The 15,935-nt window shown below is 45.2% G+C and overlaps 1 protein-coding gene across 2 annotated transcripts in view; it reads left to right on the forward strand.

Annotated features, from left to right (window-relative positions):
- The window catches only part of NCMAP (non-compact myelin associated protein), a 990,488-nt gene that overhangs the window by 251,343 nt on the left and 723,210 nt on the right, over positions 1–15,935 (forward strand). For both annotated transcript variants that reach the window (XR_013608733.1, XM_078681267.1), the window contains exon 3: positions 15,848–15,932. Coding sequence is in view for 1 of the 2 variants with exons in the window: in XM_078681267.1 (XP_078537393.1) it covers positions 15,848–15,932 (85 nt within the window). In the remaining variant the exon portion in view is untranslated. The remainder of the gene's footprint in view (positions 1–15,847; positions 15,933–15,935) is intronic.

A 15,935-nucleotide genomic window follows, 5' to 3' on the forward strand; every position in this document is an offset into this window, starting at 1 on the left:
CCCACTGCTCATACTTAGTAGTATTAGAGGGCAGCTGGGTCTTGGGAACCATCTCTTTGTCTCCCAGGGACACTAAGGTGACACCCGCCCGCTCCCCTCCATTAACCAAAGGTATCTCCTCCCCGAGCACTACACTAGTGATTCCCGGGGCTTTTCCTCCAGTGGGAGGGGGTGGTCTTTTTGGGCACCTCACATCTCCTTTATAGTGTCCCACACCACCACACTCAAAACAATGAACAACCCTTGGCTGCTGGCTTTGGCCAGGGGTAGGGTTGCGAGGGGGGTTACTCTTGGGGATGAATCCTCTGCCCCTTCCTTGCGAAGTATTTTGTGGCCCTTTTGAGAACTCCCTCTTAGTTTCCCCTCCCTCTTTCCTCTGGGGGGCGCCCTGTCCTTGCTTCTGGGAATTCCCTCCAGTCCCCTTAGTCGACACCCGGGTACTAACCCAGATGTCCGCCTCCTCAGCAAGCTTCCTGGGGCTGGTCAGCTTGCTGTCCACCAGATGCTGTCTTAGCTCGGGAAGACACTTCTCGAGTAGGTGTTCCTTGAGTATGAGGTCATATAGTCCCTCATAGTCCCCTACATCGCTGCCTCTTACCCAACCCTCCAGGGCCTTCCTGGAGTAGTCCAAGAAATCTACCCAGTTTTGCGTGCCCAGCTTGTAGCTGCCCCGGAACTTTTGCCTATATTTCTCAGGGGTCAACCCAAACTTCTTGAGCAGCGCTGATTTCATAGCCGGATAGTAGGTCTGTTCACTCTGGTCAAGAGCCAACAAAGTATCCCTGCCAGTGGGGGGCATGTATTTGTATAACCCACCTCCCCAGTGGACTTCCAGAATCCCATGGGCCCTTAGCGAGACCTCGTAGGCGGCTAGCCATTTAGCAATGTCGTCACTGGGTACATAACAAGCCATAATATCTTTTGGTAGGTACGGTCTAGGTTCTTTGATGTTGGTCTGGGTATCGCTGCCACCATTCTCTGATTTGGGGGATCCTCGGTTTAGGGCTTGTAAATCCATCTCTTTGATGGTTCGCTCATGTGCCAACCTCCTATCCTCCCTTTCCATGTCCATCCTGGCTAGTTCTATTTTCAACCTCCTCTCCTCCCTCCTATCTTCCAGCTCGGCTTCGGTTAAGCCCCTGTCTGAAACACTGCTGCTTGCCCTTGAAGGTAACCTGGGACCTGTCAGAAGATTCCCTCTCCCCATTTGGTTCAGCAATGCAGCCTCAGTAACAGTGTCCCCATCACCCACTTCCATTTCTGGTTCCTCCCTTAGGCGAGCTTCTAACCATGCCCTTATGCTTGTCAGCAACTCTCCTTTCTTGGCACCTTTATTGAAAAATACCCCGTTCTGCTGACACCAATCCCTGAGTTGGGCCACAGTATTGGCTTCCAACTCTTTAAGATTCACCTCCAGCTTTGCCATGGTATAAAATTACTCACAGGAGAAACCCACGAAGTGACTTGAGGTTAACCTCCACCCACCACCAGAAGTAAATTTAGAAAAATCAAAAATATAAATTAGGAGGGCCGCAGGGAGAAAACTCCAGGTGGGGTCTCGTGGTTGTCACTGTGTTACTAATAAGTGAGTGTAAGTACAAATCCGTGATCCCACCGCTGAAACACCAATTATGTTGGACCTAGATTACCCAAGCCTACATATGGTAGCTTGGCACAGTAGTGGTCTACAGCTAACTCCAGGCGTTGGCTAAGTACTTACACAGCTTACCCACAGTAACACATTGATGAACCACTAAAATAAAGACACAACACCTTTGTTTGCAAAAATACCGTTACCTTTTATAAAAATAATATGGCTCTTTGGATTTGAAAGCATACAGGTTATCACATCAATTGCTTTTAGGAATAAACATTGCACTTTTACTAGAGAAAATAGTTTTCACTCCTCCAGCTGTGGAAAAAGCAGTAAATCATATACTTTTATCAGAATTCAGCAGTACATTCAAAGAACTTCTTGGATAATTAATTGAAGCTCCTAGACTTCACACTCTACAGGGGTATTTTGCATTAATACACAATGACATCAATAACTCTTTACTACAGCCTACCAATTCATTGGTTATGTTAACACATCTAGGGTTACGTTGCCTAACCCCTTCTCTCCTTTGTCACAGAATGAATCTCCAGGGAAGTAGAAAGGTCAAGGCCCTTTTCTCTGCTTATGGACCTGTTTAAAATAGCTGTCAACCTTTTATCCCTTTTTACCCAACACTTCCCTCTTCACACTCCCACTCTCCTTACTGTCTGGGTGGCAGATATGCCACAGTCCATAGGCCTTCAGCTGGTACCCGCCTCTCAAGCTCCCCCGATCAGCTGCTTCCCTGCACTGACGTGGGAAGAGCCTTGCCGGCCTCCTCAGCCCAAGCGCGCGTTCTCCTGTCAGCGCTGGCTAGGGGGCCTCGTTTCAGGCTTAACGCGGTGATTTCCTGCGTCGGCGGATCACCAGAGGTTAGATGGGCGGTCGGTTGCCCAAGCGCTACTTCCTCCAGCAAGCGCTCACAAGTAGGGGGTTCCGCTGTCAACGCGGCGCTCCGGAAAGTCGTCTGGCGCCACCTCAGGCAACCCGATGGACGCGCTGATCTCTGGGGCATGCGCGTTCCTCGCAATGGCTCCACCTCTCAGGTCGCGCTGCTCGTCGGCGCCTGCGTGTTCCTCCCCGGACCTCGTCACGCTGGGAACACTGCACCCCTGGGCCTGCTCGACCCTAGGCCCCTCCTGCTGAAAGAAGCGGTCGCGCTACTGGCTTGCGCGGAAGCGTTTCCTCGCTTCTCCTGACGCGCCTGGTGCCCCCGGGGTCCCGCAGACGGACCACACTGCGCCGCTCCTCACACGCTGCTGCTTTCCTCCCCCGGCTCCAGAAGAAGTACCTCACAGATCGGGCACTCGCTCCTCCAGGTGCTCCAGGCTCCACAGTTCCCCAACCACCTCAAGGCGCTCCAAGGGGACCACAAATGACTCGCTACCCTGGTAGGTGCAGCGCTGGGCAGGGCATATAAGACTGAGTTTCAGAAAGTAGATCCTGTCAGTTTCTACAGGAATGCTGATCCAGAAGGGTTTTTCTTCTCACGAAGCTTGTTTTCTTGGTCAATAACTGTTGTCTTGAGAGAGGGATCGGTCAAGGGCTAAAGGGGGAACAATCCTCTGAAGTAACTGTCAGCCTCAAATGACAACTAGCTGCTCTCAGTGTGTCCACCTCCTCTCACCACTGCCTCACTCCTCTACTCTGGGGTCAGCACCAAATGGCTGCTGGTCACTGGCCTTATATAGGGTGGCCTGAGACCTGCAGAATTCTCTAGGGTATTCTAGAAAGTTCCCTAATGTTAACCTATGGACCTGTCCTCCAGTGGTGTCCGTTATGGCAGTTGGTGGACACCATCTTAGGTTTCTTGAGATCCCTAGATTTTCAAGGGGGCTGACTAGGCCTCACAGGTTATGAGGGAAAAATGGCGTCATCGCCAAGGAGCACCTAGCCTCCTGACAGCATTAAAAAAAATTCCTGATGGACATATGTAAAAATAAAAATAGAAAGTCTGGGAGGCTAAGGGGGACAAAAATAAATCATGGTGGTTAGAGTCTTCCCAGAAGCAGACAGGTCTAACAGTACTCTACCGCAAAATCTTTTGTTGTATAAGTAAAAAAACTAATGAAGACATATTTTAAAAAATAAATATAACCTGACCGGAGAGATATTCAAGAATTAATTAAAAAGAATTATACTGTCCATAACTCAGTCATAAAATGACAAAATATTTCCCAGGCGTATTTCAAAAGCACAGTCTATTTCTTACCTTGTAATTAGTGCAATTTATTAGCCTTCTCCCTCCTTTAGTGCACTTGTCTGTGGCTCTGGCCATAAGCTAGATGAGGTCAAATAACCAGTGGTATGGGCCAACTCCTCTATGAGACTTGGTACATCAAGGTCCGAGATACTCACTATTACCGCTGAGAGAGGTTTATCGGTGTTATACAACTCTTTGGAAAATATTACATAACGACTGAGTGTGAACATCTAATCCACAAATGTGTCAACTATAGCATGCAAATGATTTCCAATTACATTCCAGGAGTTCATTTTTACAGTGTCATTTGGGATTATCTAAAGGGTGATTTAGAACACATGCTCCATAAAGTGTCCATATTAGGAAGTTAGTTAGTTTCTCATGGGTGCTTTATCAGTGCAATTTGTCATTAATTTTCCAAGCTGGTGGATATTAGATACTGACAGCGACGGCCACAAATCACAGTCATGAAGTAGCCAGTACTTTATCAATATGACCGCTGAGTTTTTGGAACTGGTATCTGGCATATCTGTTCATGTGAGAGTCTCCTTTTTTGGAATCAGTGTATGAACTAGTACAATATCTCCAGAAAACCATGCAGGTGTAATTTGAGAAGTATCTGTTAAGGCACCCATAAATGAGAAGCTATAGGTGTTTTGAGAAATTGTAAATAGACCTTTCTTTCCCAATAAAACATCTGCTGATCCAGATTGCCGTATTTTGGAAGAGGATTGGGGCAATCATTGCTAAAACCTTTTTAACCCAGTATGTAGTAATACCAATGCCCCACTGTTAGTAGATCCACCTGTGTTACCCTTAGGCCTTCTAGAATTTGGTAATTCCATCATGGAAGGGGACTTCCATAAGGCTACTGTCGATTCTCAACAGGAAAAGCAATGGGTCCTGATGGGGTCCCAGGGGAGCTCTTTAAGGCCAGTTTTGAGTTCTGGGTCCCTTTGGTTACTAATGCCTTTGAGGTATAGTCAAGGAGGGACCTATAGAGTCGTGGAGGGAATAGATAACAGTTTCTATATACAAGAGAGTAGATAGATGCTCCCTTCTAACTACAACCCCATCTCGTTACTCGACGCTTCAGTTAAAATCTTTGGAAAGGTTATTTTAGCAAAATTGGAAGTGTGGGAGGAAGAAAAATCCTTTTTTGAAGAGACACAATATGCGTTCAGTCCGGGACTGGGTGCAACCGAGCAATCCCTTAATTTGACTCTAATCTCAGGGAAATATGTTAAAGCCAGGAGAGGGGGCTTATAGATGGTGTTTATGGAGGGGAACATCCTTTACAACGCAACTTTTACCACGCAGTGCCTTTACGACGCAATTTTTACAACGCAAACCATTACAACGCATTGCGCTGGGGGCGCTCTAGGATAGGGAATAAGTTTAATTTACTATCCAACACCTTCCCTAGTGTCCACGGGGACTGGAGTTGGAATAGTAAATTAAACTATTCACTATCCAGCACCCCAAAGCGCTATGCGTTGTAAAGGTTTGCGTTGTAAAAACCGCGTTGTAAAGGCATGCGTGGTAAAAGCATGCGTTGTAATGTCATACATCCGTTTATGGACTTCTTCTGTGCTTTTGACTTAGTAGACAGAGACATACTCTGGGATAGCTTGGAGCAGGCAGGGATTGACCAACCCCCATTATTGTATATTTTATAATCCCTTCACAGAGATACCCATATGAGGGTACGGTAATCTCAAAGTGAAGACCTTACCTCTCCCATTCAAGTTACCTGAGGCGTTAGGCAAGGCTGTATATTGCTCCCCTTCCTTTTTTTTTTAGCTTATATTAACGCATTGGACTCCTTTTTATCCTGTTGCACACCCTTTCCGAAAATGGGTTCCCGCCTAGTCCCCCTGCTTTTGTACATGGATGACGCAGTTTTAATAGCTCTTACAGCAAATGAGTTACAATTGCTTTTAGATGGTTTTAATAATTTTATGCAAGGGTTGAAACTGAAGGTGAATCCTTCAAAATCTTATGTTATGACCTGTGGCACAAAAAACACCCGCTATTTTTTTATTTTTTATTGGGGAGACTTCAATCCTAAAGACAAAGAATTTCAGTTACTTAGGCATCCCTTTCAATTGAAATATGCTCTGGGATAGATTAATTGCCCAGAGGTCTCAGATGATGGAGGCCTTATGTGAAGCATTCTTCGGGTGTGCTAAGAAGTTAGGACAAAATCCCTTGAAAGAAATGTTTATGCTCTATAAAAGTAAAAGTCTCAATGCTTGCGCATACGGTGGAGGTGTTAAGGGCTTTTCAGGTGGTGGGGATCACATTGTTAAACAGGATGCTAGGGGTTGCAAAATTCACCCCACATTTTATAACTCATAATGAACTAGGGATGGTCTATCTGGAAGATAAGGTAGGTTTGGCCCCTGTTATGCATTGGATCAAGATTTGGTTAACTCTAGAGCTGGGTTTTAAACGAAAAAATAGTGGAGGACTGTCTTATTCTAAGTAATTCGAGAGAGAAAATATGTTAAAAGTATTCTTTTCAAACTGGGAATGAGTGACCCTTTTGATCTGCCGAGAAAGATAAATTCATATTCTATGGGCCAGGTCAAGGAAAAGTATTCTGTAAAGAAAGAGGATGCCAGGCTTACAAAAGTGCTTGACTCAGTAAAAGTTCAAGCTCATGTGTCACTCTCTTGTTTTTTTCTTTTTTTTTTTTTTTTTTGAAAACCTTTATTTCGTATTATTGGCAAACATATACGGGCCCACAACCATCCGGCCGGCCACAACATCTTGCAGGTCAAAGCAGCAATTGAAACGGCGACTCGGAAACAAATGAGAACAAAGCATAATCATTCCATAGTACACCAGGGACATAGGTAAGCCCGAGAAGCAGGATACATAAAGGTTTACATTTTAAATTTATAGTATAGCGTAAAAATTAGGAGTTGAGGAGGATCGAAGTCCATATAAAGTGTCCAAAACAGAAACGGGCGAGCGATACCGACAGAGATCCAGCAAGCCGTAAGATTAATACAAAATGGCGGCCTATCGAAAATACAAAAGGATGTACATTCCCACAGCATGTAACTCGCTAGTCACCACCCACCCCGCAGCGATCCCACCCACCACCCAAAGGGAGGCAGAAAAGAAGAATAAAGAAAGGAAGAAAAGGCCCATAGAAACCAAAAAGGAATAGGGAAAACGCATACCCCCCACCCTACACGCATGCAGAGGCTACGGCCACCCCCCCCAGCAGCGTGCCTGTCGCCCCGAAAAGACCCGAAATATAGAAATAAGAAAGAGAAAAGAAAAAGGGAATCGGTGAAGATCGGAGGAGGGCTAAACAGTTGGAAACAAAACCATCGACACATTTAACCCAGCAGCCCCACCCCCCCGGCCCCGGAACCCAAAACAGAACCAACGGCTAACTCCCCAGTCCAGGTAACATTATCCAATCAAAAAACAGGCAGCAGAAGGCAAAAAAGGAGAAAAAACAGCATCAACCTTGTCCCCTTCGGTCGAGCACGACGACGAGGTACCATCGCAGCGTAACCCTCGTGGATGGAAAAAACAGACAAAACGACGGCCACAATAAAGAGCACTGTCCACCAAGGTCTGTCCACTTCAATGTCCCACGGTCGTCGGCTGAACAAAACAGGAACCCTCGAAGAGCGATCAGCCAAGACAAGAGCAATAAAGCCAGGATAAAACAGAGAAACATGTCAGTAGTACACACAGGATTTGTTCGGCATAGCGTCCAAAGATCATCCCCCAGCCAGCGCCCCGGCACAGATAGCGCACTCCATTGTAGCCTAACCATGACAGGCAACATCACAGCTGGGTGCTCCAAAATCACCACGCAGATCTGGGGAAGCGCAGCCCGGCATTGGAGCACAGGGTGTGGCGAAGCGCACTGCACAGTGAAACCCATTCGGCAAGTCGGGGGCTCCACGGACAGAATGGCGTCAAGGCGGTCCCCCAGGTCCCGAGCAGTGGTAGATAGGGCAGTGCGCAAAGTACTCAAAGCGCTCATAACATCAGCAAACGTTAGAGACACCACAGGTGAGGTAGATGCAGCAGCGTCCCGCACTCGGGGCACAGGCGAACAGGTCTGATCACAACACCGGTCAGAGACATCCATCGTGCATAGGCAGCCAGCATTCCGCAGAGCCAACAATATCGGGGGCCCAGGGGTCACGCAATCCGGCAGAACACCGCACTCATTTGCGGTGCAGCGCCAGTTGTCACATACACCAGCAAAGCAGCCCCGCGTCGGTAGACGCAAGTGTCGAGTGCGCGGTCCAAGATGGCACCCACAGCGTTGCTGGCAAACAAAGAAGCATCAAACGTCGGCTACCGGCTGGGGGAAGGACACATTGTAGCACTGGTTGCAGAAACAGTGTTGCAAGCGTGGAGGGAGCCAGGCGGGATGAAGCGTTGCGGCGTGAGGAGCAGTACAGCAGCCGCTCCCCGCCAGTCGACCGTCGGAAGTGAGCACGGGTGTGGCACTCAGGATCAGCCGTCCTCACCGAACAAAGACGGGGACGCCGCCATCACGCCCAGAACGGGACAAGGACGTTTCTCTGCCTCCGCTGCAGTAAACACGCCGGGGAGCGCACCGTTGGCACCAGGACAGTCTCCCGAGTCCGAAACATCTGCGCGGGTACAGGATAACAGGCAGGATCAGCAGCCCTCCGGAGGGAAAGCGAGACGGTCGGCGGAGCCGAGGGATCAGGCGGCCATCATGGTTGCAGGCTAAGCTCCTCCTCCTCATGTGTCACTCTCGATCTTTCAAGGTATGGAGCCTTTTTAACCTGGGCAAAGACACTGGAGGATAGATTGTAGATTTAATGAGGTTAAAGACTATACATCATTTAGTGGCCTTTCCAGTCACAGGTACCTGGTTTCTTTCATTACCATGTTGGCCATGTGATGGGCGGTCACATCAGTCAACCAAACATTTCATGTTTTTTTGCACCTTGTATACTGCTGTCAGAAAATGGTTTATCCGCTCAATACTCGCGGGAAGATTTTTTGTGAACCAACAGGAGGAAATGCTTTTCCTACAGCTTCTCAAGTCCCCCTTAATATGTTCCGTCTTGAATATCATTACACAAGTGTTGAAATGAAGGAAAAGTACGCGTTGTGACCTGCAAACGCCAGAGATTCTCTGACTTTTCTACGTCTTAAAGGAGAGAATACAAAGTGTTAGCTTGATTAGGATATGATCTCACTGTGAAATTCCTTTAAAAAAATACACTTAGCATGATGTGCACTTTTATGACAGAGTGTTTAAAAGAGAGCCAGCAGATAAAGACTAGATATGTTCTTCCCAATTTTCTGTGATTATGATGAGTAACTTGTAAACCATGTATTTTAGCACTGTTTGTACTTTATACAGGATAGTTTTTACATCAGAGAGATAGTTGAGAGAGGTTAGGCATCCCCCAGTTTTAAACGTTTTTGTGATTTTTACACCTTAGGTTCTTGATTTATTTTTGTAGCCCTGTTTCTTAATATAACTGTAGGCATGGGCAGTTAACACATAGCATGTATCTGTGCACTAGTGCGTTCGTGTGTATGAGAGTGTCCTCTTGACTGAAAGATGATAGGCAATTTCCTTTGTAAGAACTTGTATCATGATATTTTATCTTTGCTGTGACTTTTATGGTCTGTTACGGGCCGAATAAAGTATTTTTTAATGATGATGAAAAGCTGTATATTTAAGCCCAGTTCAGTACAGGTGCATATATTTCCACTGGTTAGTTTAAAATCACCTTCTTCGTTTGTGGTGATTTGCACTTCTGAGAACTCTGAGGTGAGAAGTTTTGATCTTTCCTATCACAAGCAGCCCTCTGAGGGCATGGCTCCAGAACTGCAGAGCATCCTCGGGAATCTCCATTGGTTGTCTAACCCAGTGGTATGGAGACATGCATTTCCATGTTGTTTCAAATACAGTACTGACGATTCCTTGCCTACATGGAATGTGCATTCTGTGGTCGCTTTGAGCAATGCTGGTTTTCAGCCTTGAAGTGTTGTGCGCTTCTGTGTATCATCTTCTGCAGCCATCTTAGTTCATTATGGATCAGACATGTGCCTTAGCAGTGAAGCACCCCTGCAGATCCTATGCTGTTTGCTTTAAGTGCTCTTGAAATTGGCATGCTCTGCAGGGGGGGACATGCGGAATTGCTTAAGGATGGTAAACCTGTGGTATCTTTGCATGGATTAGCACCCGCTTGTATGTTTTCTCTGTCATGGTAGTTTGGCACCCCTGCAGAACAATAACTGTTTGCTTTCAGGGCACTTTATAGTGGCACACTCCTGCAGGGGGTGGGGGCACATGTGGAGTTGCTTCAGACTGGCAATCCTTTGGTATCTGTGCATAGCTTGGCACCCGCTTGTATTTTTTTCTCTGTCCTGTTAGTTAGGTTCTGGCATAGAGTTACCATCCAGGGCTATAAAACAGAAGTGTTTGCAGCTCTTGATGTGGGTTGTGGTGAGCAGCCATTGCAGCCATTGTGAATGGGCTGCGCTACAGTGGATGGACTGTCTGAAAGGCTCGGTCCACTCCTTGCTGAAGGCCACTGCTGTGGTGGCTTCAGAACAGAGGACATTGACGTTGTTTCTGAGAAAGGAGCAGTGCTTAGTGCATTAGGGTGATCTTACTGAATGTAAACGTTCTTTGCGGTCATCCCTGGTGGTCTTGTGAACTCGGGTTGGGTTGGAGATTTGAAAAGGTGCTTGGATAGGCTGGAGAGTACATATGACGAGACCAGTTACATTTATCCAGATGTAATCTGTTCGTGATACTGCGTCCTTCTGCCCACAAGCTTCGGCTCTGGGTAACACCATTATCCAGAGCAGCTAAGGCCCACAATGTATTGTTTTACTGGGTTTTGCTTCCAGAAAATCATCAGCTGAGATGGTGGTCCCTGCTGAATTATGGATGCCGATAAGAACAAGAGAAGTTATTATCTGATGTTCTTTAGAAATACTACGTACTAGTAGCAAATGTTTGTTTTTTAAATGGACAATCTTTTGCTCTTTTTGGCCTCTAAGGCTATCCTAAAATCGCCCACCACCACATCCATCCTCCGACCCTTCCAAAAAGAATGTTGATTTTGGGGAAAAGTTGCTTCCATCCCCTCCATCTATGTCACCCTAACGAGCACGCCTTCCACCTACGGGCTGCACGAGTGCCCCTGCCATACCACGATCCAGCCATTTTCACCTTCACAGTCCAATGATAGAAGGGCATAGGTGGTAGGACGTGGGTCAGTGACAGATCACTTGCACTGTCCCTACATCCACATATAGCCATTAGTGATGGAATGCTGTTGATTGTTCTGTAGACTTTCTCCTACAGCTCCCAGAGAAACAGTGCTGCAGAAGAACCATAATGTCACCGATCAAGGGATCCCAAACAACCATAAAGATTTGTTTTTATTTTTTTATTTTGAAGTTTAGTAGGACGTTCGTTCTCAATGTACAAAGTACCACAAGCAAGCCACTTTAAAAGTGATGTATTTACAATGTCTGTATACCTAGGGCCCTTTCATCCTAACCTTAAAATCAATGCATGAATGTATGTTTTTCTGGGAATTGCACCTGAACATCTTTGTGTCTTCAATTAGCTGTCCTCGAGGTTAGAAGATGCAATTTCTTCAAGTAACATAAACATTACATTTCAGTTATCGTGCCTAAGGAACACCTTAGACCTTTTAATGCAATTTAAACTAAATTACTTTATAGTTCTTTAGATTAATCTAAAAAATGTAACACATTTAATAAGATTAATTAGCTGGTGTGTGTGTATATATCAATATGTTTGTGTACACACACACACACACACATATATATATATATATATATATATATATATTATTTTTTTCACTTAAAAAAAGTTACATGTACGTCATAGTTAGGAAATAGAATTTTTAAAAAACTTTGAAATTCACTGTAAAAACAAAGGTTACAGGGAGGTTCTAGTTTCGTACAAAACCAGTGAAATTCAGAAGTTATAGTTACCTGAGATAACTAAATCATACACCACAACGATGACCTCACATATTACATTACTCATGACATGGTCAATGACAAACCTCATGACATCACGGATAACCTCCCAATTGACGTCACTGACATCATCCAGTGATTGAGAGCGTTTTCTAAATGTTTTTGTGTTAAGCGTATATAAGAGGGTACCACATAAGTTAAAGTAGTATACTTTGTATACTACTAATGAGTAATTCCTGTTTTAAACATAGTTTATCTGAGTTGCTGTGTGTATCTGTGTGTGAGTGGGTGTCTGAGTGACTGCACAGGTGTGTGAGTGACTGTATGGGTGTATAAGTGGGTGTTTGAGTAGCTCTGGGGTTGACTTAGTGGTTGTATTGGAGAGGGAGTGGGAGTGTCTGTGTCTGTATGGGTGGGTCTGACAGTGGATGTATGGGTGGATGAGTGAGTGTCCATGGTTTTATAAGTGAGTGAGTGGCTGTTTCAGTGATTGTTTGGTAAAGTTAGTGAGTTAGTTTGTGAGTGGCTGTATGGAAGAGTGAGTGTCTGTGGAATTGGCTGTATGGGTGAGTGAGATATGCCCACACCTAAGATATAGTGCATCCTGCCTTAGGGCTTGTAAGGCCTGCTAGAGGGGTGACCTACCTATACCTGAAGCAGTGCTGTTTGGCTTTGCACACAGGGCAGTGTGCCATGTCAATTTTGTCGTTTTTCTCTAAACTCAGGCATGCTGGCTGCAGTGGTAATTTGCATGGCCCAGGCGAGTGGTCCCTAGGGTGGCACAACTGGTGCTGCAGCCCTAGATTACCCTCCCTCTTCAGTTCCAATGCCCTAGGTGCCAGGGGTACCATGTACTAGGGACTTACAGGGGTAGCTGAAGTGGTGTCAAACAAGGTACACTTTTCGGGAAAGAACCTCGGTACCGGGGACCTGATTAGCAGGAAAGCAGCATACTTCAGTCGACGTTGCAGCAGATACGATGCAAAAAGTGGGGTGGGGGTACTGCAACAGAACCTAATTTTCTCGCACAACCCAACCCTTACTGCTATTTATGGGTTCTTCCCTGTCATTCACCTCACTGACTCTAGCACTTGTCATGTTTGTTAATGTTCCCACAAGCTGCTATACCAGATCCAGTCACCTGTTCCCTCCTGAGGATATTGGTTTGCTTTCAGCGCCTGTTAATTGTATTTATACCCCTTATTATCTATAATGTAATGCCTCTCCTGATTTAGTTATACGAACCTTTTTGAGCCTTTGCCAGCTTTGTGCTTTTGTGTGAGACCCTCTGATCTAAAATACAAAGTCTCTTCCAAACTCCTGAGTTACTGGAAGGTTAATGGTTTACAACAGTGGTTCCCAAACTTTTGACTCCTGAGGACCCCCATTGAGTCAGCACTGGAAGCCGGGGACCCCCAAGCAATCTGTATGATTTAAATTTCAAACATTAAAACAGTAATTAAAAAAAAATAAACACAGGTGTGCACACAAAACAAATAGTCGAATTATGAAGGATTTTAGTACTTTATATTGAAAGAATCTTTAAAAAACTAAAACCTTTATTGGGAAGAATGGTGCTGCATCTCCTTGACTAACTTTTAAATGGTTGGTTTTATTTCGCAGTACAAGGCTCCTGCTCCTGCCGGGGCCAGACTGGAAATCCAAGGCAGCCCTGGCAAATGTTTTCAGACCAGTCCCCATACAGTGCACACCAAGTGCAGTGAGTGAGTCTAAACACTACAAAGGGGGCTTTGGGAGGCTCTCCCCCCAAGAAAATTTAGAAAACAATAGTGCATTCTACAACACATTTATCGTTATATATTGAATTGTATTAGCTTTTACAGAATAGTAAATGATGACCTTACTATGCCCCAGGATACGACAAACTTTGTTGGGGTTCTTCAGTGATTCCCTTATTATCACCCTTCATCTCTCCATAGTCCCTCTGTCACATGTATTTCATTTGTTTTATTGCATCTCTTATACCATTGTAGGATGTCGGAGCACTTTACAACACACACACATATAGGGCAGATTTACAAACCCATTGCGCAACCGGTGCGTCCCAAAAAGTGACGTTCCGGCAGTGCATTTTAGTGCCCCATATTTACAAGGACAGGAAAAGCCACGCTGCGTGACTTTTTCTGTTCTTGTAAATATGGCCCCTTTGCACGCAGCACTTTGTGTGAAAGTTGCGTTCCGTGGGTTTTGCTGTGAGAGTTCCCACGCAACACCCATGAAACCACACACATTTCCATATTTACGAGAAATCGTAAATCTGGAAATGCGTCTGAATGCTACACCTCCTCAAGGGAGGCGCAGCAAGAAGAAATGTATTCTTTCCTCCTCGTATTTTAGGAAGATGAAATCCCCTCTAGTGATTGTTTATGTGCAGAAAGGGAATCCTACCTGCACATAAACAATCTCCCCACAACGCAGGCATCCTTGCACCATGGTGCAAGGGTGCCTGTGCCGGCGCATGGCAGCAGTTTGTGCACCAGCGCAGGGAGAGCACTGAGATGCAACATACTGTGGTAAATATGTTGCATCCCTGTACTTTGAAAGTGACTAAGTGTGGCGCAGCCAAATGGCTTGTAGTACTCAGTGAGTCACTTTCCATGTAAATTTGGCCCATAGAGACAATGAATCATACATGTAACCCATGTATAGAAAATGTTACATAAGGCAAAGGCGACTACAAGTTGTAGGATTCACATGTCATTCATACTAGTAGGCATAACACAGTGTTTAGCATTGACTTTGACTTTAACAATTAAACTTTATTTCCATTCAAATAATCCTTTTTAGCAGCATCAGGATAATGAAAGACTGCGAAAAAACATAAGTTACTATCTTGTACCATGCAGTTTGCAAACATCTTTTTGATGCCAGTTTATACGTCAGTGTGCTAGATCACCTTTGTCACTTATAAACTGCACAGTAACTAAAGAATCTCTGTGACAAAGGCAGTAACCCACGACCTATGAAGATAAAACACAGTTTTGAAAAAAAATGCAGGTACACTTTCTTTGCAATAGGCATATTAACCCTCTGTGCTACATTAGATAAGTCAAGCTGCCACTAGACAAAACTCTGATCTCTCTCCAGCAGGAACATTAATCACTGGTGTTATCTTGACACTTTTATCGTTGCTCAAAAACTTCTAATTATACTTGGGACTTTGCAATGCTTTTAAAACTGCTGCCTGAGGACCCCCTGGGAATGTGTCACAGACCCCTAGGGGTCCGAGGACCACAGTTTGGGAAACGCTGGTTTACAATGTAATCCATTTTTTCTTGGGCTGGAATGCTTGCCTGCCAGACATTTCTTTCCTGTCGTTTTGACCAGTAATATTGTCAATTGCCTCTGAGATCCATGGTGAGAAATCGCTTCATTGCTGTGTGCAGTCTGTGGACATGCTTGAAGTACTTTGGTACCTTTCATCTGGTAGGTGAGTGCAAGTGCTCAAGACCCCCAGGGCTGCTAGGTGAGCCCATGTGCCCCCCCCCCCCTCGAGCTGTCAAGTGAGCACCTGGTGCCTGTGTCCCCATCAGCTGCGTTGTGAGCTGATGTCCCAAGTGACCCCATTAGGTCCTAAGGGAGCACATGTTCATAGAGGCCCTAGTCACATTTTTGCAACTCTTCACTGATTTGTTTTCATTTTCTAAGCATGTGACAGGTTCAGGTAGCCAAGATTATTGAGGTCAATTGAGTCAACTGGTTCAAACTCAAATTGACTTAAACTTTGTCTGCAACAGAAGACAGGTATTCAAACTTGAATGAGTTAACAGAGTAAACATTTTAGAAAGTTGAATTTCCCATTTGCAAACATCTCAGTAGCAAGCCGCACTAGGTATGAACTTCTTATAGGCTTTTTCATTGCATATGTATTTTACAGTCTGTCCAGTCTATTAAAGACCCATGCAATGTTAATTGTTTCTTCACCTAATGTTCTTGCTGCTGTGTTCATTTATTCCAGGATATGATATTTGTCACCTTTATCTCATTTGTAATGTACTTATTCCAAACTGCTCTGTTTTTATCAGGTTCGGGAGCGATAGTAGCGGCTATTGTTGTTGGAGTGATAATCATTTTCACACTGGTCCTGGTCGCATTGAAAATGTACAACAGGTA

This window comes from Lissotriton helveticus, chromosome 3_1, assembly GCF_964261635.1.
Source record: "Lissotriton helveticus chromosome 3_1, aLisHel1.1, whole genome shotgun sequence".
Taxonomy (NCBI): domain Eukaryota; kingdom Metazoa; phylum Chordata; class Amphibia; order Caudata; family Salamandridae; genus Lissotriton; species Lissotriton helveticus.